This window comes from Dendrobates tinctorius, unplaced genomic scaffold (genome assembly GCF_039654945.1).
Source record: "Dendrobates tinctorius isolate UK_male_01 unplaced genomic scaffold, ASM3965494v1 ptg000038l, whole genome shotgun sequence".
NCBI classification, from domain to species: domain Eukaryota; kingdom Metazoa; phylum Chordata; class Amphibia; order Anura; family Dendrobatidae; genus Dendrobates; species Dendrobates tinctorius.
Window position 1 is genome coordinate 8,073,318 of NW_027361706.1, and position 27,795 is coordinate 8,101,112.

General features: G+C 46.5%; 1 protein-coding gene across 1 annotated transcript in view; it reads right to left on the reverse strand.

Annotated features, from left to right (window-relative positions):
- CACNA2D3 (calcium voltage-gated channel auxiliary subunit alpha2delta 3) overlaps positions 1 to 27,795 on the reverse strand; it is a 1,008,555-nt gene that overhangs the window by 813,302 nt on the left and 167,458 nt on the right. The window contains exon 2 of the mRNA XM_073574154.1: positions 27,611 to 27,670. Within this exon, the coding sequence (XP_073430255.1) occupies positions 27,611 to 27,670 (60 nt within the window). The remainder of the gene's footprint in view (positions 1 to 27,610; positions 27,671 to 27,795) is intronic.

A 27,795-nucleotide genomic window follows, 5' to 3' on the forward strand; every position in this document is an offset into this window, starting at 1 on the left:
CTGAGTTTTGAAAGGGCTATGGCTGCCACAAAATTACGGCCGTTATCACTAACTACCTTGCCTGCCTCAAGATGTATACTGCCCAGCCATGACTCAGTTTGTCGCTGAAAGTACTCGGCCAGCACCTCCGCGGTGTGTCTGTCGCCCAAACACATCATCTGCAACACAGCCTGCTGACGCTTTCCACTAGCTGCTCGATAGGGGGACACCTCGTATGCAACAGTGGCAGCTGCAGATGGAGTGCTCGTACGACTGCGCTCCGTGGACGAGCTTTCGCTTCTGGAGGAGGAGGAGGGTCGAACGCCTACAGCCAACTGTTTCCTATACCGTGGGCTAGGCAGCACTGTCCCCTGTGGACCCTGCATCCACCACATTAACCAAGTGCGCAGTGATGGACACGTAACGGCCCTGGCCATGCCGACTGGACCATGCATCTGTTGCGAGGTGCACCTTTCCACTCACTGACTGCTTGAGTGCATGGACAATGCGGTCTTTCACATGATGGTGGAGGGCTGGGATGGCTTTGCAAGAGAAGAAGTGGCGACTGGGTAGGTCATAGCGTGGTACTGCATAGGCCATGAGTTCGCGGAAAGCTGCGCTTTCCACCAACCGAAAGGGCATCATCTCAAACGAGATTAGTTTGGCAATGTGGGCGTTCAAACCCAGTGTACGCGGATGAGAGACTGAGTACTTTCTTGACCTATTCATAGTCTCTGGGAGGGTGAGCTGGACTTGAGAGCTGCATATGGTGGAACTAGCGGTGGACAGGGCGGACTGAGAGAGGGTTGATGATGGTGATGGAGTTGGTGTTCTTTCTGATGGCCTAGATTCAGTCTTTCGTTGATATAACAGTGGGATTCCCTGACTGCTTTGGCCTTGCAACGACACCTCAACATTTGCTGCTGTGCTAACGGGTGGGCTTACAGTGGGGGAAACAATGTAGCGTTGCTGACTACCTTCTTTGTGATCAGTTGCACATGTGGTACTTGAGGTTTGGTGTTGTGTCCACTCTTGCAAGTGCATGCTGGTTAAATGTCTAAGCATGCAACTGGTATTCACATTTTTCAGATTTTTCCCTCGGCTAAAGGTCTTTGCGCACTTCTTACAGATAACCTTGGCCTGATCATGAGGATTTTGTTCAAAAAAGTGCCACACTGTACTCTTCCTACTTTGGAAGACATTTTGCGGCCTAGCACGCTGTGCTATTTTGACCGTCTGGACAAGCTGTCCAGCAACTCTTTTGATTTTTGGAACCTGTCTTTGGAGTGCTCCGGGCCTACCAGATAACAGCTGTTGCGATGCTCCTCCTCCTCATCTGAGCTATTGGAAGCAGCACCCTCTTCCCCCAATGGATGCCAATCTGGGTCAACCACTGGGTCATCCATCACCTCCTCTTCAATGTCATGTGCACCTTCCTCTGTGTCACCGTGTATGGTGGTATAGTATGCGGGAAGGGGCACCTGAGTCTCATCAGGGTCAGAATCTGGCTCATTACACTGCGAGGACAATGTAGTGCTCTGAGTGAATGTACCAGTAGAATCATCTATCAGTGGCTGTGCATCAGTGCACTCCATGTCAGATTCATCTTGGCCTGGGTAATTCACCACTTCACTTGATAACCCAGGCATGGTATGTGAAAACAGCTCCATGGAGTAATCAGTTGTATGGCCTGCGTCATCCTTCAATCTTGGTTGGGGTGAAGGACACAAGGAAGGTGTGGTTCATGAACATGACCCTCCAATGACGACTCAGTGCTTTTATTTTTTACAACTTCAGAAGAGGAGGCGATAGAGCTGGAGGCTGAGTCAGCAATGTAAGACAAAACTTTTTCCTGATGCTCTGGCTTTAAAAGCGGTTTGCCAACTCCTATAAAACTAAGCCTTCGAGGCCTTGTGGAGTCAGACGATGATGCAGGCTCAACACCTCCTGCATTCGGTCCTATTTTGCTTTTGCCACTACCATCAGATCCACCACCAATACCATCATTACCAGCTGGCAACCCCCGCCCAATTCCACGGCCTCTTCCACCAGCCTTCCTCATTTTTGGTAAAAATGTACACAAAATCCCACAAACTATATAGTAATGTAAAACAAGGTACAAGGTGTATATAGGACAGGGGAGACGTCGAATTTCTGAACACACTTGTGGACACTGTTAGATTGTGTGAGGCCCAGTTAATATCACACCGCTATGTCACAGGCTCAATGTTGCAGGTGTGAAAAATGTCACTATACAACAGGGGAGATGTAGAATTTCTGAACACACTTGTGGACACTGTTGTGTGAGGCCCAGTTAATATCACACCACTATGTCACAGGCTCAATGTTGCAGGTGTGAAAAATGTCACTATAGGACAGGGGAGATGTAGAATTTCTGAACACACTTCTGGACACTGTTGTGTGAGGCCCAGTTAATATCACAACGCTATGTCACAGGCTCAATGTCGCAGGAGTGAAAAATGTCACTATACGACAGGGGAGATGTAGAATTTCTGAACACACTTGTGGACACTGTTGTGTGAGGTCCAGTTAATATCACACCGCTATGTCACAGGCTCAATGTCGCAGGTGTGAAAAATGTCACGATACGACAGGGGAGATGTAGAATTTCTGAACACACTAGTGGACACTGTTGTGTGAGGCCCAGTTAATATCACACCGCTATGTCACAGGCTCAATGTCGCAGGTGTGAAAAATGTCACTATAGGACAGGGGAGATTTAGAATTTCTGAACACACTTGTGGACACTGTTGTGTGAGGCCCAGTTAATATCACACCGCTATGTCACAGGCTCAGTGTCGCAGGTGTGAAAAATGTCACTATAGGACAGGGGAGATTTAGAATTTCTGAACACACTTGTGGACACTGTTGTATGAGGCCCAGTTAATATCACACCGCTATGTCACAGGCTCAATGTCGTAGGTGTGAAAAATGTCACTATAGGACAGAGGAGATGTAGAATTTCTGAACACACTTGTGGACACTGTTGGATTGTGTGAGGCCCAGTTACTATCACACCGCTATGTCACAGGCAGAAATTGGCTAGTGTATGACAAACTACAAGGTGTATATAGAATTGGGCAGAATAGGAATCTCCCTAGAGTGTAGGTCTGTAAGAACGGAACATGTCCTTGACTTATTCTTACAGAGTGACACACAGATAGCTTCGCTGTGGCTGTGATAACAGCCGTTACATGGTACTGAGAGAGGAGCGTGCACGTACACCGCTGTCCGGTGTCCGTAAAATTGTCAAGCTCCGTGTTTTTTAAGTATACGGACTGACACACGCTGTCTCTCTATAGTTTTGAATGTGATCAAACAGCAAATATACTTAACTGTTTGAAAAGCAGACAAAACTAGAAGGTGTAGGTCTGTAAGAACGGAACATGTCCTCGACTTATTCTTACAGAGTGACACACAGATAGCTTCACTGTGGCCGTGATAACAGCCGTTACACGGTACTGTGTGAGGAGTAGTGTTGAGCGACTTTTGTTTTTTTAGGGTCGAGTTTCGTTTCATGAAACCCGACTTTTCCAAAAGTCGGGTCAAGCAAAATCGGCCGACTATAGGGAAAAGTCGGGGTCGTCCCGACACAAGAAACCCAAAGTAAGTCAATGGAGAATTAAAGTCGGCAGTGAGAGGAGGACAGGAAACACACCAACAGTGCCCATTTGAATGCCAAAAGCATAAATTCTTGTTACTGAAGCTTGTCAACCTTAATTAACTTCATAATACTAGTTACGCACTGAAAAATGGGGGTTATTGGGCTACAGTTGTGGGGGGGGGGCTGGCTCCAGGTTTTCGTGGGCCCAGGGCCAAAGAGCGCCCCTTTAACACATACCACAACTCATGATGCTCCGATACGGCAGAGAAATAGCAGTATAGTACAATGAAAAATACTTCACTTCTTACATCTCATGACTGATATCCATTTTAAATTCTCCAATACCTCCAAAAACGGACAGTATATATCTCCATACAGTATTATGGCCAGGGCTTAGTGCGCTATACAGAGCAATGAGGCCCATATATTTCTCCATACGGAATCATTATTCCCATATAATGTTTCAAACCGTATATGATGAGCTCCACATAATGCTACAGTATATGTTGGTCCCAATGGATGAAGCTCCACTGTCTTATGGGCCCAAATAATGCTCCATATATAATGGGCCCCATTTCTACTCCTCTAGTGTATAATGGGCCCTGTAAATGCTGCTCCAGAGTCTGATGTCCACCTTTGGAATGCTCCAGTGTATGGTGGGCCCCTTATATCATTCACCAGAGTATAGTGCTCCCCAAAAATTGCTGTCCCAACATTGAAAACAATTACATAAGTCTCCTTGCTAGGGAATCCCTGCACTACTCTGAACTCCTTGTCGTCCCCATCTTCCATCTCACTGCACTTGGCTGTTTAGGCCCTCCCACCGGCAGAGACACTTTTGCGTACTATGCGGTGCCCTGTGCCAGTGCCATCGCCCATGAGTATGCCCCCCCACCTGCTCAAGAAACCTGCACTTTCATCTGCACCTTCCTCTTTGTCACCGTGTAAGGTGGTATAGTATGCGGGAAGGGGAACCTGAGTTTCCTCTGGGTCAGATTCTGGCTGTGTAGAGTGCGAGGGGAATGTAGTGGTCTGGGTCAATGTACCAGCAGCATCATCCAGCAGTGGCTGGGCCTCAGTGCACTTGTGGCGTCCCCAAGAGTACGGTCGCCACTGTGGCATTGCCTTCCTCCTAGGGAGTGTGTTGTCAAGCTTGGGACCAACGAAGGATCTCTCTAGCAGTGAAACCAACACACAACACATTTCTCACTCCAGGCCAGCAGGGAGACCTCTGAACCTGACTGCTGAGGAGCTGCTCTCTGTGGTCGGGAGGAGGTAAGTTAGGGCACTCTGTGCAGGGAAGGGGAAGTGTGTGGACGTGAGAAGGGGAGCTGGAGGATGAGCAGAGTTAAGGATCACTCCTAGCTGGAGCGCATGGTCCGGATTCCGGTCTCTGAGTTTTTAGGGACACTGAAGTTCCTGCAGCAGAAACCGGGGGAAGTAGCAGCTATAAATGCTCTGTACCCAACTAAGGCTCGGAGGCCCCAGCATCGACGTGTGCGAGGCAGAAGGAAAAGGCTACAGCTGTCTGCCATACAAGTAAAGTCTGAGGAACATCTGTTAGACAGGAGGCGTTTCAGTGAACCACGGTCCTGTGAGTGCTTCCCCCACAAGCGCTAGAAAGGAGACGTTCAGGAAGGTACATGTTGGCGGAGTGTTGGAAGGGAGCTTTCCATTCTGGTCCCGGAGGTTGGCAGAGGTCCTGACCCGGAGGACACAGCACGGAGGTAGGCATCTGTGTAACCGCAGACTGTGAGTAAAGCTTTGGAACTGCACGCTCTGGTGTCCTACAGTTATTCCAGCACCTCTACGTCTGGGTACCAGCACCTACACCGCCTGTGCCTTTCCCCCATCACTACATCTACACTTCCCTGGGACTCCAGCTCCACCTGTGGGGAGCTTCACCATCTTTGCTGCACAACACCATCAGTCCCAGAGGATCTGCATGCAGCATCGGCCTAACATCTATGTTGCCGAACACCACAGGTGGCGTCAAACTATCTATATAAACTCTTTACCATTATACCACGCCATTTACATGGGCGCCCAGGGCCACCGTCCGGGTCACCGCTGCTGTGACACATCCCACTGACACCGGCCCGGTACCGAGTACCCCACAGCCCTGTGAGGGCGACCCATATGCCGACTGCTGATCGGGCGGCGTTATTCCCACGAACCTCCAAACAGTGTCCCTGAAGGCAAAGTTTTTGGTTTCCGGGGGCAGTATGATTGCAAAGCTGAACCTTAAAGGAATGTCCAAAAGGGCACCACCAGGAGTGGAGCCTGTGGCTTAATTGGACTGCACCCGGGAAACCACTACCATACAAGCTACAGAAAAGATGGACAGATTGCAAGCTTTGTCGATTCTGTGTGTCGTGTGGTATGTCCATTTGTAGTTGTGCTAGCGATTTTTCAGCTTTATTCCGTTAACGACCGAGACTCCGGCATGGCCCTGCGGTACGCGTCAAGCTTACTAGAGGGATACGCGATGCTCTGGCACGTGAGATCGAGCAATAACAGGTCTAGCATTCCAGTACATGTCCGGGGCTGCATGCACGCTACACTGAAAGGACGAGCTTTTGTCGCTTACAGGTGCAGATAACCTGCTGAACTCCGTTAGCGCTGGGGATCTGGGATTCAGATTATTCCCTGTGAACGATGATTTCCCAGTAAGTTCAGGTCAACCGCAATTCCGGACTTAGGCCTAACTGTCATTCCTGAAAAAATTACGTGTCCAAACCACAGGTGCTGTAGCTTACTTAACAGCTTGGCAGCCGTTCTCAGGCCCAGTATGGATTCAACAACATTGTAGAAAGTTGATAAAGGGTACAGTTTCACCGGATAACACGTATATATGTAGCCTAGTTTACACATTAAAAAAATATGTCTATAGATCAGGAGGCAGACTCAGATGTTCTCAGGCCCAGTATGGATTTGACCAGATTGTACAAAGTTGAGAAAGGGTACTTTATCACTGGATAGCAGGTATATATAGCATAGTTTAAACATGTAAAATCTCCGTGTTCTCAGTATGGATTACACAGCAATCTAAAAAGTGGAAAAAAGGAAATGCATTTGAGGCGTACACAACTATATACTTTTGGTGCTATTTTTAAATCTTCATATATATTTCTGTCTCAGTAATACAGTCCAGCCACTCCGCAATAGGAAATGAGATGCATACAATTAGTGACATAAAGGCTATTGATTGCAGAAATCTAGGAATTATTATTCACGGGAAAAACTTACATCACAATTCTCATAGGCGATGCTGACCCTCAATTAATTTGTGTGTTGAGACAGTGAAAACTTTTTTTTGTGAATAAAGTCTTGCTGTATCGCATTCCGTTGATTCCATCACTGTTACTCATCTCAATCCAATTTTTATCACAGGGAGCGATGTAAACATGGTGCTCACTGGCTATCATGATCTGTCACGTAACTTTGGAGTGCAAAAGACAGAAGCCACAGGCCATAGGCGATTCTATTTGATTGGCATGAGAGGGCACATTTTGAAATGTGCGCCGGAATGTCACACGTTTGTGAGTAGGAAAACTGTGAAAGCTGATGATAAACCACCACTGCATGTAATTGTGAGTCGACGTCCATAAGAAATGGAAGCCACTGATCATCTGGAGCTAGAGCCCGGCCAGCAGGACAGGGCATAGCTACATCTTAACCATCATCTTTCAGTTCAATCAATTTGTAGTGGCAGTCCCAGTGAAGGATTTGACAGCCCAGACTACACAGCGGAGGAGCAGGGAGAGGTAAACATTGCAAATGCTGGGGCCCTGCCCAAGCAAGGGGGGCACACTCGTGGGCGTCGGCACTGGCACTGGGCCCCTCATAGTACGGCGGTGTGTCTGACGGCAGATGTGCACCACCACTGTCAGAGACACTTGATTGCACTATGAGGGACCCTATGCCAGTGCCCGCGCCCAAGAGTCAGCCTACCCACCTGTCCAGGGCAACGGCACTCGCACGGTTTTGTGCGCTAGGTGGTGACCCTGGCCATGGGGGGGGCCACCCACTTAGGGAGGTTTACAAAGTGGCATATGTAGATGTGGGTCATTCAGCTGCTGCAAAAGGCGAAATAGGTCAAGTTCGCGGAATAGGAGGAGGACCAAAGCAAGCCATTTTTCTGGCAACCTATCTGTCAACAAGGGAAGGTGGGACAAAATCCTTGGAAACCCATGCATGGTTCATTTTAATGAAGGTTAGATCATCCACATTTTGGGTTGACAGACAGGTCCTTTTTTCTGTCAGCATTGATCCAGCTGCACTGAAGACTCTTTCCGATAGCACACTTGCAGCTGGGCAAGCGAGCTCCTGTAAGGCATATTGGGCCAATTCAGGCCAGGTGTCCAGTTTAGCGGCCCAATAGTCAAAGGGGAATGACCTGTGTGGGAGAACATCGATATGGGAGGAAAAGTAGTTGTTAACCATAGTTGACAACTGCTGTCTCCTGTCACTTTCCATCGATGCAGTATTACCAGTTGTGTGAGCGGTCCGTGAAAAATCAGTCCACAACATTGTCATGAAACCCCTGTCTCCAACGCCACTTCTGCTGTGTGCACCACGAACACCTCTGCCAAGCTGACCCCGGCCCGTATGGCTCGTGTGAGAACCATCACCGCTGCTGTGTGCTGGGAATGCCTCAACCAACCGGTTAACCAGAGTTGCTTGTTTAGTAGCCAATATTAGGTCAAGGTTCTCCTGTGGCATGATGTTTTGTAATTTGCCTTTATAGCGTGGATCCAGGATGCTGGCCAAACAGTAGTCATTTTGGCAATGCGTGGGTCCCTTTTTAGGATCTGCAAGGCATAATCTGACATGTGGGCCAATGTTCCCGGTGTCAATGATGCACTGCGAGTGCTGGGTGGAGGAGAACTTTCTGGCAAATCCACATCCCTCCAGTCACGCACAAACCCTGTAACAGACCTTGCCATGCCAACATTTTCACTTGCCCCACGAGATGCATCCTCCTCCCCTAAGTAATCATCCCCATCATCATCCTCCTCCTCCTCTTCTTCCTCCACCTCGTCCACGAGAGGTCCCTGAGCAGACAATGGCTGAATGTCATCAAGGATTCCCTCCACCTCTTCCTCCTCGTCAACATTGGCTGCAGACGCCTGCTCCTTAAGGTGCGTCAAAGTTTGCATGAGCAGACGCATAAGTGGGATGCTCATGCTTAGGATGGCGTCGTCTGCGCTTACCAGCCGTGTGCATTCCTCAAAATACTGAAGGACTTTACAGAGGTCTTTCAGCTTCGACCACTGCACACCTGTCAACTACATGTCTGCTCTCGAAGTTCCTGGCCGTGTATCCTCCCACAAATGCATTATGACGTGCCTCTGCTCGCACAGCCGCTCAACCATGTGCAGGGTGGAGTTCCACCTTGTTGCAATGTCGATAATGAGGCGGTGGTTGGGAAGGTGGAGCAATCGCTGCAGCTTCTGCATACGAATGGAGTGTACAGGCGACCGGCGGATGTGCGCACACAGTCTTCGCACCTTCTGGAGCAGGGCTGTTAACTCCGGATAATTATTGAGGAAGCACTGCACCACCAGGCTCAAGGTGTGAGCCAAGCAAGGTATGTGGCTGAATTTTGAAAGGGCTATGGCTGCCACAAAATTACGGCCGTTATCACTAACTACCTTGCCTGCCTCAAGATGTACACTGCCCAGCCATGACTCAGTTTGTTGCTGAAAGTACTCGGCCAGCACCTCCGCGGTGTGTCTGTCGCCCAAACACATCATCTGCAACACAGCCTGCTGACGATTTCCACTAGCTGCTCGATAGGGGGACACCTCGTGTGCAACAGTGGCAGCTGCAGATGGAGTGCTCGTACGACTGCACTCTGTGGACGAGCTTTCGCTTCTGGAGGAGGAGGAAGAGGAGGGTCGAACGCCTACAGCCAACTGTTTCCTATACCGTGGGCTAGGCAGCACTGTCCAACCACCGCTATCCCCTGTGGACCCTGCATCCACCACATCAACCCAGTGCGCAGTGATGGACACGTAACGGCCCTGGCCATGCCGACTGGACCATGCATCAAGTGTGAGGTGCACCTTTCCACTCACTGACTGCTTGAGTGCATGGACAATGCGGTCTTTCACATGATGGTGGAGGGCTGGGATGGCTTTGCAAGAGAAGAAGTGGCGACTGGGTAGGTCATAGCGTGGTACTGCATAGGCCTTGACTTCGCGGAAAGCTGCGCTTTCCACCAACCGATAGGGCATCATCTCTAACGAGATTAGTTTGGCAATGTGTGCGTTCAAACCCAGTGTACGCGGATGAGAGACCGAGTACTTTCTTGACCTACTCATAGTGTCGGGGAGGGTGAGCTGGACTTGAGAGCTGCATATGGTGGAAGTAGCAGTGGACAGGGCGGACTGAGAGAGGGTTGATGATGGTGATGGAGTTGGTGTTCTTTCTGATGGCCTAGATTCAGTCTTTCATTAATATAACAGTGTGATTCCCTGACTGCTGTGGCCTTGCAACGACACCTCAACATTTGCTGCTGTGCTAACCGGTGGGCTTACAGTGGGGGAAACAATGTAGCGTTGCTGACTACCTTCTTTGTGATCAGTTGCACATGTGGTACTTGAGGTTTGGTGTTGTGTCCACGCTTGCAAGTGCATGCTGGTTAAATGTCTAAGCATGCAACTGGTATTCACATTTTTCAGATTTTTCCCTCGGCTAAAGGTCTTTGCACACTTCTTACAGATAACCTTGGCCTGATCATGAGGATTTTGTTCAAAAAAGTGCCACACTGCACTCTTCCAACTTTGGAAGACATTTTGCGGCCTAGCACGCTGTGATATTTTGACCCTCTGGACAAGCTGTCCAGCAACTCTTTTGATTTTTGGAACCTGTCTTTGGAGTGCTCCGGGCCTGCCAGATAACAGCTGTTGCGATGTCGATGTCTGCTGTGGATGCTCCTCCTCCTCATCTGAGCTTTTGGAAGCAGCACCCTCTTCCCCCAATGGATGCCAATCTGGGTCAACCACTGGGTCATCCATCACCTCCTCTTCAATGTCATGTGCACCTTCCTCTGTGTCACCGTGTATGGTGGTATAGTGTGCGGGAAGGGGCACCTGAGTCTCGTCAGGGTCAGAATCTGGCTCTGTACACTGCGAGGACAATGTAGTGCTCTGAGTGAACGTACCAGCAGAATCATCTATCAGTGGCTGTGCATCAGTGCACTCCATGTCAGATTCATCTTGGCCTGGGTAATTCACCATTTCACTTGATAATCCAGGTATGTGAAAACAGCTCCATGGAGTAATCATTAGTATGGCCTGCGTCATCCTTCAATCTTGGTTAGGGTGAAGGACACAAGGAAAGATGTGGTTCATGAACATGAGCCTCCAATGACGACTCAGTGCTTTTATTTTTTACAACTTCAGAAGAGGAGGCGATAGAGCTGGAGTCAGCAATGTAAGACAAAACTTTTTCCTGATGCTCTGGCTTTAAAAGCGGTTTGCCAACTCCTAGAAAACTAAGCCTTCGAGGCCTTGTGGAGCCAGACGATGACGCAGGCTCAACACCTCCTGCATTCGGTCCTATTTTGCTTTTGCCACTACCATCAGATCCACCACCAACACCATCATTACCAGCTGCCAACCCCCGCCCAATTCCACGGCCTCTTCCACCAGCCTTCCTCATTTTTGGTAGAAATGTAGACAAAATCCAACAAACTATATAGTAATGTAAAACAAGGTACAAGGTGTCTATAGGATAACGGAGATTTTGAATTTCTGCACACACTTGTGGACACTGGACACTTTTGGATTGTGTGAGGCCCACTGAATATCACAGCGCTATGTCACAGGCTCGATGTCGCAGGTGTGAAAAATGTCACTAGAGGATAACGGAGATTTTGAATTTCTGCACACACTTGTGGACACTGGACACTTTTGGATTGTGTGAGGCCCACTGAATATCACAGCGCTATGTCACAGGCTCGATGTCGCAGGTGTGAAAAATGTCACTAGAGGATAACGGAGATTTTGAATTTCTGCACACACTTGTGGACACTGGACACTTTTGGATTGTGTGAGGCCCAGTGAATATCACAGCGCTATGTCACAGGCAGAAATTGGCTAGTGTATGACAAACTACAAGGTATATATAGAATTGGGCAGAATAGGAATCTCCCTAGAGTGTAGGTCTGTAAGAACGGAACAAGTCCTCGACTTATCCTTACAGAGCGACACACAGATAGCTTCACTGTGGCCGTGATAACAGCCGTTACACGGTACTGAGAGAGGAGCGTGCACGTACACGGCTGTACGGTGTACGTAAAATTGTCAAGCTCCGTGTTTTTTAAGTATACGGACTGACACACGCTGTCTCTCTATAGTTTTGAATGTGATCAAACAGAAAATATATTTAACTGTTTGAAAACTACACAAAACTAGAAGGTGCAGGTCTGTAAGAACGGAACATGTCCTCGACTTATCCTTACAGAGCGACACACAGATAGCTTCACTGTGGCCGTGATAACAGCCGTTACACGGTACTGAGAGAGGAGCGTGCACGTACACGACTGTCCGGTGTACGTAAAATTGTCAAGCTCCGTGTTTTTTAAGTATACAGACTGACACGCTGTCTCTCTATAGTTTTGAATGTGATCAAACAGCAAATATTTTTAACTGTTTGAAAGCTAGACAAAACTAGAAGGTGCAGGTCTGTAAGAACGGAACATGTCCTCGACTTATCCTTACAGAGTGACACACAGATAGCTTCACTGTGGCTGTGATAACAGCCGTTACACGGTACTGTGTGAGGAGTGTGCACCACTGTATGGTGTGAAAAAATGCACACTCAGTACCTCACCAGGACAAAAAAAAAAATTGGGATTGCTTTTAAAAAAGCAGTTTGCAGAGCAGTGGGTAAACAGCAATGCAGCTGTCAGGAAGCCTTAGAAGGCAGCCTATCAACCAACACCACTGATCCAGCAAAATATAGCCTCCACTTGCACTGCACACACAGTTACTGGTGTGTTGTACAGGCAAAATCGCTAGCAGCAGAAGCAGTTTTTGGTGTCTTCTTCCCTGCCTAACGCTCTCCCTACAAAATTAGCAGTAGCAGCAGCTCTCCCTATTCTGAGATCAGCATGAGTAACATGGCGGTCGGCGTGCACGCCCTTTTATACCCCCTGTGATGCCCACCAAAGCAAGCCAATCACTTGCATGCCCTTCTGAAAGATGGTGGTGACCCCTGCCTATGTCATCACATTGCCCACAGTGTCCGTGGATCCTGATTGGCTGAAAAAGAGCGCAAAACAAACTTTTGAAACGCGACTTTGGCGCTTAAGTCGCTGACCTCGTGGCCGACCTCATCCTAGGGTCGGGTTTCGTTTCATGAAACCCGACTTTGCCAAAAGTCAGCGACTTTTGAAATTTTTCGACCCGTTTCGCTCAACTCTAGTGTGGAGCGTACACCGCTGTATGGTGTGGAAAAATTCACGCTCAGTACCTCACAGGACAAAAAAAACAATTTGGATTGCTTTTAAAAAAGCAGTTTGCAGAGCAGTGGGAAAACAGCAATGCAGCTATCAGGAAGCCGTATAAGGCAGCCTAACAACCAACACAGCTGATCCAGCAAAATATAGCCTCCACTAGCACTGCACACACAGTGACTGGTGTGTTGTACAGGCAAAATCGCTAGCAGCAGAAGCAGTTTTTGGTGTCTTCTTCCCTACCTAACGCTCTCCCTACAGAATCAGCAGCAGCAGCAGCTCTCCCTATTCTGAGATCAGCATGAGTAACATGGCGGTCGGCGTGCACGCCCTTTTATACCCCCTGTGACGCCCCCTAAAGCAAGCCAATCACTTGCATGCCCTTCTCAAAGATGGTGGTGACCCCTGCCTATGTCATCACGTTGCCCACAGTGTCCGTGGATCCTGATTGGCTGAAAAAGGGCGGAAAACAAACTTTTGAAACGCGACTTTGGCGCTAAAGTCGCCGAGCTCGTGGCCGACCTCACCCTAGGGTCGGGTTTCGTTTCATGAAACCTGACTTTACCAAAAGTCGGCGACTTTTGAAATTTTTTGACCCGTTTCGCTCAACTCTAGTCGTCATCGTTCAACATTTTGGCAATGCGGGGGTCCCTTTTTAGGATCTGCAAGGCATAATCAGACATATGGGCCAATGTTCCAGGTTTCAATGATGCACTGCGCGTGCTGGGTGGAGGAGCACTTTCTGACAAATCAACATCCCTCCAGTCACGCACAAACCCTGTACCTGACCTTGCCACGCCAACAATTTTTCTTCCCCCCTGAGAAGCATCCTCCTCCCCAAAATAATCATCCCCATCATCCTCCTCCTCCTCCTCTTCCTCTTCTTCTTCCACCTCGTCCACTGAGCAGACAATGGCTGACTATCATCAAGGCTTCGCTCCTCCTCTGCTGCAGATGCCTGCTCCTTAATGTGCGGCAAAGTTTGCATGAGCAGACGCATAAGTGGGATGTTCATGCTTATGATGGCGTCATCTGCGCTTACCAGCTGTGTGCATTCCTCAAAACACTGAAGGACTTTACAGAGGTCTTTCAGCTTCGACCACTGCACAACAGACAACTCCATGTCTGCCTGCAAACTGCCTGCCCATGTATCCTCCCATAAATGAATTACAGCCTGCCTCTGTTCGCACAGCCTCTGAACCATGAGCAGGGTGGAGTTCCACCTTGTTGCTACGTCGATAATTAGGAGGTGTTTGGGAAGGTGGAGCAATCGCTGCAGCTTCTGCATACTACTGGAGTGTACGGGCGCCCGGCGGATGTGCGAGCACAGTCTTCGCACCTTATAGAGCAGGGTTGTTAACTCCGGATAATTATTGAGGAAGCTCTGCACCGCCAGGTTCAAGGTGTGAGCCAGGCAAGGTATGTGTCTGAGATTTGAAAGGGCTATGGCTGCCACAAAATTCTGGCCGTTATCACTAACTACCTTGCCTGCCTCAAGATGTATACTGCCCAGCCATGACTCAGTTTGCCGCTGCAAGTAGTCGGCCAGTACCTCCACGGTGTGTCTGTTGTCGACCAAACACATCATCTTCAATACAGTCTGTTGACGCTTACCACTAGCTGTTCGATAGTGGGACAACTCATGTGCAACACTGGCTGCTGCTGATGGAGTGCTCGTGCGACTGCGCTCTGTGGACGAGCTTTTGCTTCTGGAGGAGGAGGAGGGTCGAACACCTACAGTCAACTGTTTCCTATACCGTGGGCTAGGCAGCACTGTCCCACCGCCGCTGTCCCCTGTGGACCCTGAATCCACCACATTAATCCAGTGCGCAGTCATGGACACATAAAGGCCCTGGCCATGCCTACTGGACCATGCATCTGTTGTGAGGTGCACCTTTCCACTCACTGATTGCTTGAGTGCATGGACAATGCGGTCTTTCACATGCACGTGGAGGGCTGGGATGGCTTTTCGCGAAAAGAAGTGCAGACTGGGTAGCTCATAGCATGGTACTGCGTAGGCCTTGAGCTCGCAGAAAGCTTTGCTTTCAACCAACCGGTAGGGCATCATCTCTAACGGGATTAGTTTGGCAATGTGGGCGTTCAAAGCCAGTGTACGTGGATGAGAGGATGAGTACTTTCTTGTCCTACTCAGAGTCTCTGGTAGGGTGAGCTGGACTTGAGAGCTGCATATGGTGGAACTAACGGTGGACATGGCGGACTGAGAGAGGGTTGGTGATGGTGATGGTGTTGTTGGTGGTGTTACTGATGGCCTAGATTCAGTCTTTCATAGCAATAACATTGTGATTCCATGACTGATTTGCCCTTTGCGACGACACCTCGACATTTGCTGCTGGTGGTGTGCTAACCGGTGGGCTTACAGTAAGGGAAGCGATGTAGCATTGCTGGCTACCTTCATTCGGAGCAGGTGCACATGTGGTACGTGAGGTTTGGTAGTCCATCCACACTTGCAAGTGCATGCTGGTTAAATGTCTAAGCATGCAACTGGTATTCAAATTTCTCAGATTTTTCCCTCGGCTAAAGGTCTTTGCGCACTTCTTACAGATAACCTTTGCCTGATCATTAGGATTTTGTTCAAAAAAGTGCCACACTGCACTCGTCCTACTATGGAAGACATTTTGAGACCTTGCACGCTGTGCTAATTTGACCATCTGGCCAAGCTGTCCTGCAACTCTTTTGGTTTTGTAACCCGTTTTTGGACTGTTACAGTCCTGCCAGATAACAGCTGTTGCGATGTTGCTGCCTGCTGCGGATCCTCCTCATCCTCTTCTGAGCTATTGGCAGCGGCACCCTCTTCCCCCAATGGATGCCAATCTGGGTCATCCATCACCTCCTCTTCAATTTCATGTGCACTTGCCTCTGTGTCACCGTGTAAGGTGGTATAGTATGCGGGAAGGGGCGCCTGAGTTTCATCAGGGTCTGCTTCTGCCTCAGTTCACTGCGAGGACAATGTAGTGCTCTGAGTGAATGTACCAGCAGAAAAATCTAGCAGTGGCTGTGCATCAGTGCACTCCATGTCAGATTCATCTTGGACTGGGGAATTCACGATTTGACTTGCTAACTCAGGCATGGTATGTGAAAAGAGCTCCATGGAGTAATCAGTAGTGTGGCCTGCCACATCCTTCACTTTTGGTAGGGGTGAAGGACACAAGGAAAGGTGTTGATCCTGACCAGGAGCCTCCACTGACGACTCAGTGCTTTTATTTTTTGAAACTTCAGAAGAGGAGGCGACAGAGCTGGAGGCTGTGTCAGCAATGTAAGCCAAAACTTGTTCCTGAAGTTCCGGCTTTTAAAGTGTTTTACCTACTCCCAGAAAAGAGAGCCTTCGGGGCCTTGTGGAGTCAGACGATGACGCAGGCTCAACACCTCCTGCCTTAGGTGCTATTGTGCTTTTGCCACTACCAACAGATGCTCCACCACCACCACCCATCGGGACCAGCTGGCAACCCCCGCCCACTTCCATGGCATCTTCCACCATACTTCCTCATTTTTGTGAAAATGTACCCAAAATACCACCAGCTATATGGTACTGTAATACAAGGTGGAAGGTGTATCTACTATTGGTGAGAATTTGAATCTCACTATAGATTTGAGGACGCTGAACTATTGTCTCAGGCCCAGGAGAGATTACACCTCAATGTAACAGACTGAAATTGGATGGTGTATGACGAGGAGTAGGATGTCTATAAGATTGGTGAGAACTTGAATCTCACTATAGATTTGAGGACGCTGAACTATTGTCTCAGGCCCAGTAGAGATTACACCGCAATGTACCAGACTGAAATTGGATGGTGTATGACAAGGTGTAGGGTGTCTATAGGATTGGTGAGAATTTGGATCTCACTATAGATTTCAGGACGCTGAACTATTGTCTCAGGCCCAGTAGAGATTACACCTCAATGTAACAGACTGAAATTGGCTGGTGTATGACAAGGTGGAAGGTGTGTATATAGGATTGGTGAGAATTTGGATCTCACTAGAGATTTTAGGAGGTTGACAATGATGCTCTCAGTCCAAGTATGGACGCATGCAGCCTAATAAGCAGGACTGCTGCACACACAAAAGGGTGGAAAAATGAACGCTTGGTAACTGTGCAGAAAAGAGGAAGAAAAGTATTTTTGCTTTTAAAAAAGCAGTTTGCACAGCAGTGTGCACACAGCAATGCAGCTATCAGGGAGCCTTATAAGGCAGCCTAATAACCAACAGAGCTGATGCACAAAAATAGAGCCTCCCCTGTCACTGCACATAAAGTGTTGTGTGTTGTAAGTGGAAATCGCTAACAGCAGAAGCAGTTTTTTGGCTCTTCTTCCCTGCCTAACGCTCTCCCTTCTTCTGAATCAGCAGCAGCAACCTCTCCCTAATGCTAAGATTGGCAGAAGTAAGATGGCGGTCGGTGTGCACGCCCTTTTATAGCCCCTGTGACACCACACAAAGCCAGCCAATCACTTGCATGCCCTTCTCAAAGATGGTAGTGACCGATGCTCATGTCATCGCGTTGCCCACAGTGTGCGTCCTCCATCATTGGCTGAAAAAGGGTGCTGGAAGCATCTTTTGAAACGCGACTTTGGCGCTCCGGTCACCGACCTCGTGGCCGACCTCACGCTATGGTCGGGTTTCGTTACATGAAACCTGACTTCAGCGAAAGTCGCCGACTTTTGAATATGACCAACCCGTTTCGCTCAACTGTAGTGATGACCTTCTTATTGCAGTATTTATCTCAGAATGTCAATCATGTTGAACATGAATGGAAGAGTAGATAGACATAAGTGGTCACTCTCCACTGAATTGAATAGAAGATACAGATGTTGGTGTGATCTCTTAAGGTGAGTTCTTAGTGATTGCCTGCCCCTGACCTAATAAATATGAGCCAAGTGCATGCATAGAAGAAAGACATCGGACGCAAGGTCAGATGTGTGCTCCTCTCTCGGCAAAAGCTGGCAAAGAACTGAATTTATTAGTACAAATAGATCATGTAACAGGCAGGAAGAGGGCGTTACACAGCTTCAGCCATTGTATCAATCTGTGTTAGGTCCATTCCATATATGGTCTTCAGCATATCCACCTCACAGTCCAAGGATTCCTGGGCATAGTTCCAGGACGTAGACGCCATCTTGCCACACCACATATATTACTAGCTTATGTAAGGTTAATAATTGATTTCATTAGCCATTCTCTCCTTCACACAGAGATCTTTAAATGCTCTATCATCCAACATATCAACCTCTACCATATACTGAAGACTACGTGTGATTAATTACCTTTTACAGTATCTATTTCCATATGTTCAACATGTTGACCATCAAAGAAAAAATTACTGCTTTTCGTGGTCAATCTGCATTGACGTCAATGGGAGTTCGTACTTGACCTCCATCCATACAGTATTCTACCAGTTTATTGAAGGCTATGTAAAAAAATATATATATTTTACAGTCTTTTATTCATAAAACTGGGAATTTATATTCTAATTTGTTTAACCTAGCACAAGAATGAATATATTTAAAATAAATATTTGCTTATACTGTATATGCATAGACGCATGATAATAATTTAAAAATCTTGCATTCCAGTCTTTTGCACCAAATAAATACTATAAACCGGATTTAGCCTCTAGAAACATAGAACAAAGAATTTTATAGCTCATAATCTATCACTGTCTCTATGAAGGAAAGAGGGAGGGGGGAATAAAAGCCGTAGCACATCCCTTGCTGCGAGGAAATGGCTTAAATTGCGTCTCCTATATGCATAGTTAGAAGCACATGCCAGTGCTGGAGTACTATAATAAATATAATTATTAGCTTAGATAAGAGAGATGGTTTGGACAGAAAAAAAAAGAGACTTGCATTAGTAATACAGGAACAGAATGATAAGCACAGACTGTAAACTGCAAAAAGAAAATTAGCACTTTGCTGGGGAAGGTAGATTTGAGGCTTCAGATGGATTTCCGAGCTGGAACATTAACTCCTTGCCTGTCTGTGACAGGAGATCAGGAACAAGCACTGATAGAGGTATCACAGGAAAAATAACTATTTTTACAAGATTTATTAGCGACGTAGGTAATTTGACATCAGAAACTAGCTTTACACTTTAGACTACTGGGGTGAGTTATTGTGTACTATCAAAAAATGGCATATTAGTTTTATTATATATAAATATCGGTTTATATTTTTAGGGCCATTTATATAGGCACACTAAAATATGTCAGTTTTTACATTGGCCTCTAGAACACACAGTAGGTTGACATTTCCTGAATCTCCCTTTCTGAAACTTTTCTGCGTAGAATGGGACAGAGTAAGCAGAGTCACATCGTTATTATAGGAGTGGGGCTTTTATGACATATGGCGGCTGTATTGTGCTGTTGGAGGTGTAGATGAGGAATTATACACACAAAGGAGTCTTTGTATGCAGTTCCCCAAATGTTCCTGGAAATTGGATTGGTATGGGAAGTACTACAGAGCCGAATCTCATTGCAAACACTTAGTAGCTCTTTTTCTCAAACTAAATGAGCTTTACTGGCAAGACCAAACACATATTAGTGTTGCCAAAGAAAGTATAGTGCTCCCAAATCTGTTGCATTACCCCTCCTCAAACACTGACTGCGGGAAATGAAAGCTGCCAGTTAATCACACTCAGGTCTGTTGTGCATGTCATCACTCTACAGTGAGGATAGCAGACTGTGTCACTATGTCTCACACTGAACCTGTTTTAACCTAGAGTGGTTGCTTGTTCTTCTTTTTCTAATACATATATATACTTGTATTTAAGCCGACCCGAGTATAAGCCGAGGCTCCTAATTTTGCCACAAAAAACTGGGAAAACTTATTGACTCGAGTTTAAGCCTAGGGTGGAAAATGCAGCAGCTACTGGTAAATTTTAAAAAATAAAAATAGATACCAATAAAAGTAAAAGTAATTGAGACATCAGTAGGTTAAATGTTTTTGAATATCCATATTGAATCAGGAGCCCTATATAATGCTCCATACAGTTCATGATGGCCCCATAAGATGCTCCATACAAAATACGCCCCATATAATGCTGCACAAAGGTTAATAATTGCCCCAAAAGATGCTCCATAGAATAATATGCCCATATGCTGCTCCATAAAGGTTATGGCTCCATAAGATGCTCCATTGAATAATATGCCCCATATGCTGCTCCATAAAGGTAATGGCCCCATAAGATTCTCCATAAAGGTTATGGCCCCATAAGATGCTCCATAAAGGTTATGGCCCCATAAGATGCTCCATAAAGGTTATTGCCCCATATGCTGCTCCATAAAGGTTATGGCTCCATAAGATGCTCCATAGAATAGGCCCCATATGCTGTTGCTGTGAATAAAAAAATGACATACTCACCTCTCCTAGCTGGGATCCAGGTGCTGGTGTCCTGAGCAGGCGGGGACACCGGTGCGCTATGGGGGCTAGGTGCCTGTGTCGCTGCTGGCTCAGGGCCTCGGCACCTGCGATATTCACCTGTCCCAGTTCCACCACCGCACGTCGCTCTGTCTTTTGGGTCCTCTGTCAGTGACTCTTCAGGCAGAGGGCACGCACTAACCACATCATCGTGCCCTCTGACCTGAACGTCACAGCCAGAGGACGCGGAAGACAGAGTGGCGCGTGGCGGTGGAACGGGGACAGGTGAATATAGTATGGCTCCCCCCATTCTCCCCGTCATACTCACCAGACCATACTTCTCCCATGGTCTCCGGCATGGCAGGTCTTCCAGTGTTCAGTGGTCACGTGGTACCATTCATTAAAGTCATGAATATGTGCATAGTCATGACTTTAATGAGCGTTAACATGTGACCGCTGAACTCAGGCGCCAGAGACCATGGGAGAAGCAGGAGCTGCAGAGACTGTACCAGGAGGGGGTGAGTATGATCTGACACGCTCCCCCTCCCCCGCCGACCCCCTGGTATATAACTCGAGAATAAGCTGAGAGGGGCACTTTCAGCCTTAAAAAATGTGCTGAAAATCTCGGCTTATACTCGAGTATATACGGCATGCTGCTGCCTGCTAATGATTAATCAGCGTCAGAAAGAGGAAAAAGTTCCTGTCCCCAGTGAAAGCTGTTTTGAAATGCCCACAGGCGCAAGGAAAAAGCTTTATTTTTTTAAAAAAAGAACATGGTAATGTGGCACCCCAGAGTCTGGTTGCCATACTGACATTGCCTCTCTCTAAAGGGTGATGTCATGCCTGGAGGCAGGAGGGGGGTCCCCATGCCAGGTAACACAGTGTACATGACAAATCCTACTGCAGGTCAGAAAGGGGAGCTTCCATATAAATTCTGGCCAGCAGGTGGGGTTAGTGAGTCAGTAAGAAGACAGCTGAGAGAGTAAACAAGAGAGTTGTCATGGAAATGGGAGCGGTTGGAGCTCATGACAAGACAGTTAGAGACAGTGGAAGTTGGTCTGTGGAGAGGAAAGGGACAGGATCAGAGATAAGGGGCTCTGGGGAACTAAAATTGGGTATAGCTGACCCCAGAATGAAGCGCTGATAAAAGGGACGCCAGAGTCCTTGGCTGGGCAGGAGCTGTACGCCCTGACAGCCAAATCTGGAGTGCAGGGGACTGCAAGTTCCTTGGCCACACTGAACACCTGAAGGCACAGCAGCAGACCAAGAGCCCGGGGCTGACAGTGAAAAGGACAGTGCCCGTGATATAGGCTCATGCTGTCAGCAATACAGGTTAGCAATCATCACGCAGGAGAGGGCCGCAGCTTAGCTACAAGCAGCAGGGACCCAAAAACAGAGCGCAGAAGGAAGGTTCCCAACCCCACCTAGCAAGGTGGGTCCCATGAATGCCTCCAGGCGAGCTGGACTCATTCCATCCTCTGTATGTGGTATCCCAGATTGCATTTATGTTCAAGTAAAAGGTATAGAAAACCGCACCTCTATGTGTCCTTCACTTTTCTTCTGCACCCCAACGATCACCACCATCTGATCAATCAAATATATTTGCCCTGGGACCCCGCTCTACCCGTGGGAAGCTGAACCATCTTTGCTGCATCATCAACAGCCCCAGTGGACCAAAACTGCAGCGTCGGCCGCCCATTGTCGAACACCACGGGTGGCGTCACGACCAAACATCACATAATTTTCCTCTATTTTAATCACTGGACGCCCAGGACTACGGACCGGGTCACTGCCACCGAGACATCACCTTTAAAGAGCCTGACCGGCCCAGTAGCGTGAAACCTAAGGCCCTGTGGGGCGCTCCAGTAGCACAGCTAAACTTTACAAAGTTGCATCTGAACAAACCCCAACACTCCTATATCATTTTCCTTTGGACCAATGAGACTAAAGTGGAAATGTTTGACCATAATGCCCTGTGTCACATTTGTTAAATACAGCATATCAGTCTAAACACGTTATAACAACTTGGTGATGATTTTGGTTTGTTTTGCAAATCCAATTTTTGGGACAAATTCGAGCGGAGGGCAGAATTCAAATTTCTGTAAATTCACTTATCACTAGTCCTCCTTACCCTTTCACAATTCTCATATATTATAAGAAGCAAAACTGACACAAATCTTGGGCGCTTGTCCATCATGCAACAATATATATTTGTCCATCATGTGGTCAGCTGACAGCTTTGTATACCTGCATAGTCTGCTTATACTTGAGATAATGGAGTGGCTAGATACTCGGAGAGAACAATTTCATTTTAGACTTGTCTGTCAGATGACTGTCTGAAGACAGCTTTATTTAAGTGCTCTGTAATGACTGTGAGGAAAGGGCGATTTATAGGAGGTAATCATAAACTATTCAACTCTATGCTAGGCAAACAAATGTTTTTTTTCTTTTTTTTTAATACATGGAAAAAGATATCCAGTGATATTGTTTGCCTTTATAAAATACAGTGAAGCAAAGGAAGTGGTGTGATGAACAGAAGAGACAGTTTTCCTAAGTACATTGTTATCACTGTTATGTAGGTATAATCTAAGAATTCTGATGGATTTACAGCTGTTCACAGCATAGGACTTCAAGGCAGAAATGTTACACTAGGATGCACTAAATGAACAGAAGTATTGGGACACATGTCATAACCATCAAATTCAGGCTTTTCATTCAGCTCCATTACCCTCGGTGTATAACATTCGGCCCCTCACCACAGGTGTGTATGATATCCAGCCCCTCACCCCAGGTGTATAACATTCAGCCCCTCACCCAAAATGTATAACATCCAGCCACCCGCCTCAGTGTATTATACCGGCCCCTCACTCCAGGCCTATAACATCTGGACTAGACACTCGCCCCAGGTGTATAACATCCGGCCACCCACGCCCCGGTAAATAACATCTGGCCACCCGCCCCAGGTGTATAGCATCCGGCCCCTCGACCCAGGTGTATAACATCCAGCCACCCACCCCAGGTGTATAACATCAAGCCACCCACCCCCGATGTATAACATCCAGCCGCTCGCCCCAGGCATGTAACATCCTGCCCTCGCCCCAGGTGTATAACATCCGGCCACTCACCCCAGGTGTATAACATCCGGCCACCCACCCCAGGCGTATAACATCCGGGCCCTTGCCACAGGTGTATAACCTCCAGCCACTCGCCCCAGGCGTATAACATCTGGACCCTCGCCCCAGGTGTATAACCTCCAACCACTTTCCCCAGGCATATAACACCCGGACCCTTGCCCCCGGTGTATAATATCCGGCTCCTCAACTGCCAGCTGCCCTTACTAACATGTGACAGAGCGGTTGGTGGAACAGAGATCACTGATACCAGCGTGGTCCTGTAATAAAAGCCACTAGTGTAACGAGTTTGTTCCGGACATTTCTTCCCTCCTCAATCTTTCTCCATCACCTGTAAGTTTTATTATTGAGCACTGGAAGGCACTGCAGCAACTCAGCCACGAAGTGGAGACTTCGTAACGTTACAGAGCGGGGGGCTGAGTGCTGAGGACAAAGGACAGAAAAGTCACCAACGTTCTGCTGACCCCACAACTGTGGAGTCCAGGGCAGATGTCCAGGGCAGATGTAGGCATAATATTGAAGGTATGAGAACATAGCTAGGATTCAGGAACATAGAAAACAACATAGTCAGATGTGAGATACTCTCCATAGAACATAACTAACCAGAAAAAAGAGCTTGGAAGAGCTTATATCTCAAAAAATGAATATAGATGAATGGTGCGTTTCAAATGAACTCTTGTAGATGCAGACCAGCGTATATAAAAGTAAGAAACTTTATTATATCAGTAAACAAGGCAAAAAAGGTTTACATGTAATACACACCATGAGTCATATACAATAATTTTAAAACCAGTGAATAACAATGTAGCCTATGGCGTGGTCAAGTGGACAAAAGCAGCAATAACATCCGGGAGAAGAGGGTGCAGAGTCATAAGATGTTATGTATATACAGTATGTCCCTAAAATCCACAGATGGGGAAAAACAGCCAAATCAATCCCTAATAAAAAGGAGGGAGGTCCCAGTAAGCTAGTAACAATGAGGGTTAATAACCTGAGTCCATTCGTGCTAGTAAAAAATAGCGTCAATCATAAGACCCCAAGATATCAAAGCCCACAGATGGCTATACCAGTAAATAGCCCACCATTAAATGTAGGGGAAACATCCCTCCCAAACACCCTGTAAGGCAAAGGTGGTAAGGGGTTAATGGAGAGTAGCAGCACTTTTACCCATACTGCAGTGTCCGCATGTCACGCTGAAGCCCCGATGCACGTTTCGCTTCCCACTTCTTCGGGGGTCAGTGTCAGAAGGAAAATTGTGGGTTTTGTTATGATAAAGGTGAGGTGGAGGAACAATGAGCCAAAGTCAGAGGTATAACCTGAATCTGAAAGTTGCAAAATTTCTGATGTGACGCTCCGAAGACAGCACAAGATAGGAGGGCACTGAGAAGGGCAATATTTACTTTTATATCCTTTGATGTTGATTTGAAGTGTAAAAAGATATTTTAATATTTCCCAAATATTTGTAGCATGATAGACAGCTTTATACACTAAATTATAATATGAAATCTAAAACCGTGCTTTTTCGTGGTCAATGTACCTCTGTGTTGCGTGACCCTGCATTTGGCAAACATAATCTGTCAAATTTCTTTTAAATTTATCAGTGTAATCAATTAATGTGTAAATATTAAAAACAAGTAATTTAATTTGTTTAATAAGCTTTTCTTTTTTAAAAAAAAAGTTAGCTACTGAAAAAATAATTGATATTAAAAAAATAGAAATGTCGGCAAATAGCGGATGATAAATATATGTAAATCATTCTCTTTTTTTTTTAAATGGTGAGAAAAACAATTTTAAAGCTTCATGCGAAACTGTCTGACGATAAACCCTGACTTATAACAATAGTCCAAGTCTCCTACAAGATCATCAGGAAATAAGTCGCCTTCAGGCGGAGAGGAAAAGGATTTTTAAATTGCTTTAAAACAAAAAAGAAGAAAATTATCAGAGCGAATTAACACTAGGAGGTGAAGCAAAATTAAATGTTAATGGCTTGAGGGGGGAAACAAAATGCACCTCTCATACAGATCACCAATCCATGGAAGTATGAGGATAACAGTCTGAAAAATAATAAGTAATGGTAATAATATACCCAAACGTCTAGGGCATACAGAGAAATTAGGGGGCCCATTGCTAATAATAAAAAGGCCCCCTTCTACCGCTGGTTAATATTTTTACACCTCCTCCAACTATATGGGACAGGAAGACTTTATTTCTGTTTTTCCCATCTCCTTTCCATGATTATTGGGTTAAACAGGGTATACATGACTCCAAAAATATTGCTGCTGTCCTCCAAAAATAGCACCACACCAGTCTTCAGGTTTTCTGTGGTATTGCATCTTAGACAGATGAATTATAAAGTTAAATTGTCAGTAGGTTTTTGCTAATCTGTAATCTGACAGCAGCAAATATAGGGCAAAAGAGTCTGATTCCAGACTTACTGGAATGCTTGGTGCAGCTTTGATAAAAACCCTGTTTTCTCTGCTGTAGATGTAGCAGTGCTCAGAGAGCTGTGTATCACCCCGCTCTGATTGGCAGCTTCCTGTGTACACTGTCAGCAAGCCACCAATTACTGTTGGGGGCGGGGTTATACTGATTAGCTGGACTGTTGTGCACGTGAGTCCTAGTCAGGCAGTGATAATCCACTGCTGATAAAACCCTGATTGTATTGAAGCTATAAAACTCAGCTTAATAAGAGACACATGGCAGGAATAAGGTTCTCTTGCTCTCTTATGTTGCACTCAAATTAAATAGCAAAAAACTGCCGATAGACTCCATTTAATAGAGCGGAGCTGCAACACCGGATACAACACATGGGACAATATGGTGCTTTTTTGAAAGATAAGTCCTTTTTTTCTAATCCTTAAAAACCCCTTCACTTAACAGCAAGTTTGTTTGTCAACAGTGAAAACCTTATGGAGATGTCCAATCTTGGCTGGGCTTCTTTTCTCGACTCCAGAGGCCTGTGGCTGACACATGGTCAACTTTCAAGCACACTTTTGATAACCAAAATTAGGAAACTTAAGCAACGCCTTGTGACGGTCAGGGAACAACCACCAAAATATCTAAAGCATCCTCTTTTGGACAGTTTGCATATAAACCCTTCCCTTTTATGCTTTAGAATGCGTGATGGCTTCGACAAAATTAGAACATTTGGAAACTACTGTATGTTCTATCCCAGATATGTCTTTGCAACAGGAACTCTGAGGGCCTGTGCACACTGGATGTAAAAGTATAGCAGTCATAAAGGATATAAATATGTATATATATTTACAAATATATATATAATGCATATACATATATACTGTGACAGGGTCACTGGTGCCATACATGAGGGGAGATAAGTGTCGCCAAGATTGCTTAACTGCGCAATGTGAATGCCATAAGTGTTTCTCCAGCATGATATGTGCTGAGAGCAATCCAGTCGTTATATGGGCCTGGCTTTCATGGTGGGTAGGTCACAGATAGGCGGGACACCTACTCACCATATCTCCACCTTCAGGGTGTGGCTGGAGGGAGTTAAATTTTCAGCCAGTTTTTTCTTCGTCTGTCTGTGTTGTGTGGAGGAGAGGAAGCCTCCATACTGAAGCTCCTGTGAGAGCTGCCATATGTGTTGTCCCAGAGGCACCGGACAGGACTTTATATGAACATTTTATTTTCATTGGAGCCAGAAAAGCTGTTTTCTTCTACCAGTTTGGGTTTTTTGTTTATGATGCAATAGCCACCCAGAGACTTTAACCACTGTGCCTGTGTCTATCTCGAGGAGCAGCTAAGTGAACCGGTCTTCCACAATACATACATATATGCACACTTTTATTGTACTAAAGAAAAATAGATAAAAAAGAAAAAAAATTAAGACATTATTCCACTTAATCATCTGAGAAGGAGCTGTACAATCTGAAAAACCCCTTTACGGTTAAAAAGTTTTTGACTAATAAAAAGTCAATCATAAAGAAAGTTCTAATAGAAAAATAATCTTCAAAAAGTCCCATAAACAAAGATCTGAAGCAATGACCCTTTTCCGTTACACGGCAGCTTAGCTTACCTGTAGATCAGCGTCGAATTCATGCTTTAAATGAGCCTCCTCAGCTGCTTCGACCAGCCTCTAAAAATGGAGATAGATACCAGAGTCAGTAAGGAGTTACGAAAGGCTTCTGACAATGCAATATAAGTCAATTGGGAGGAATCTATCAAAAATGGGGCAGTTGCCCATAGCAAGTAATCAGATTT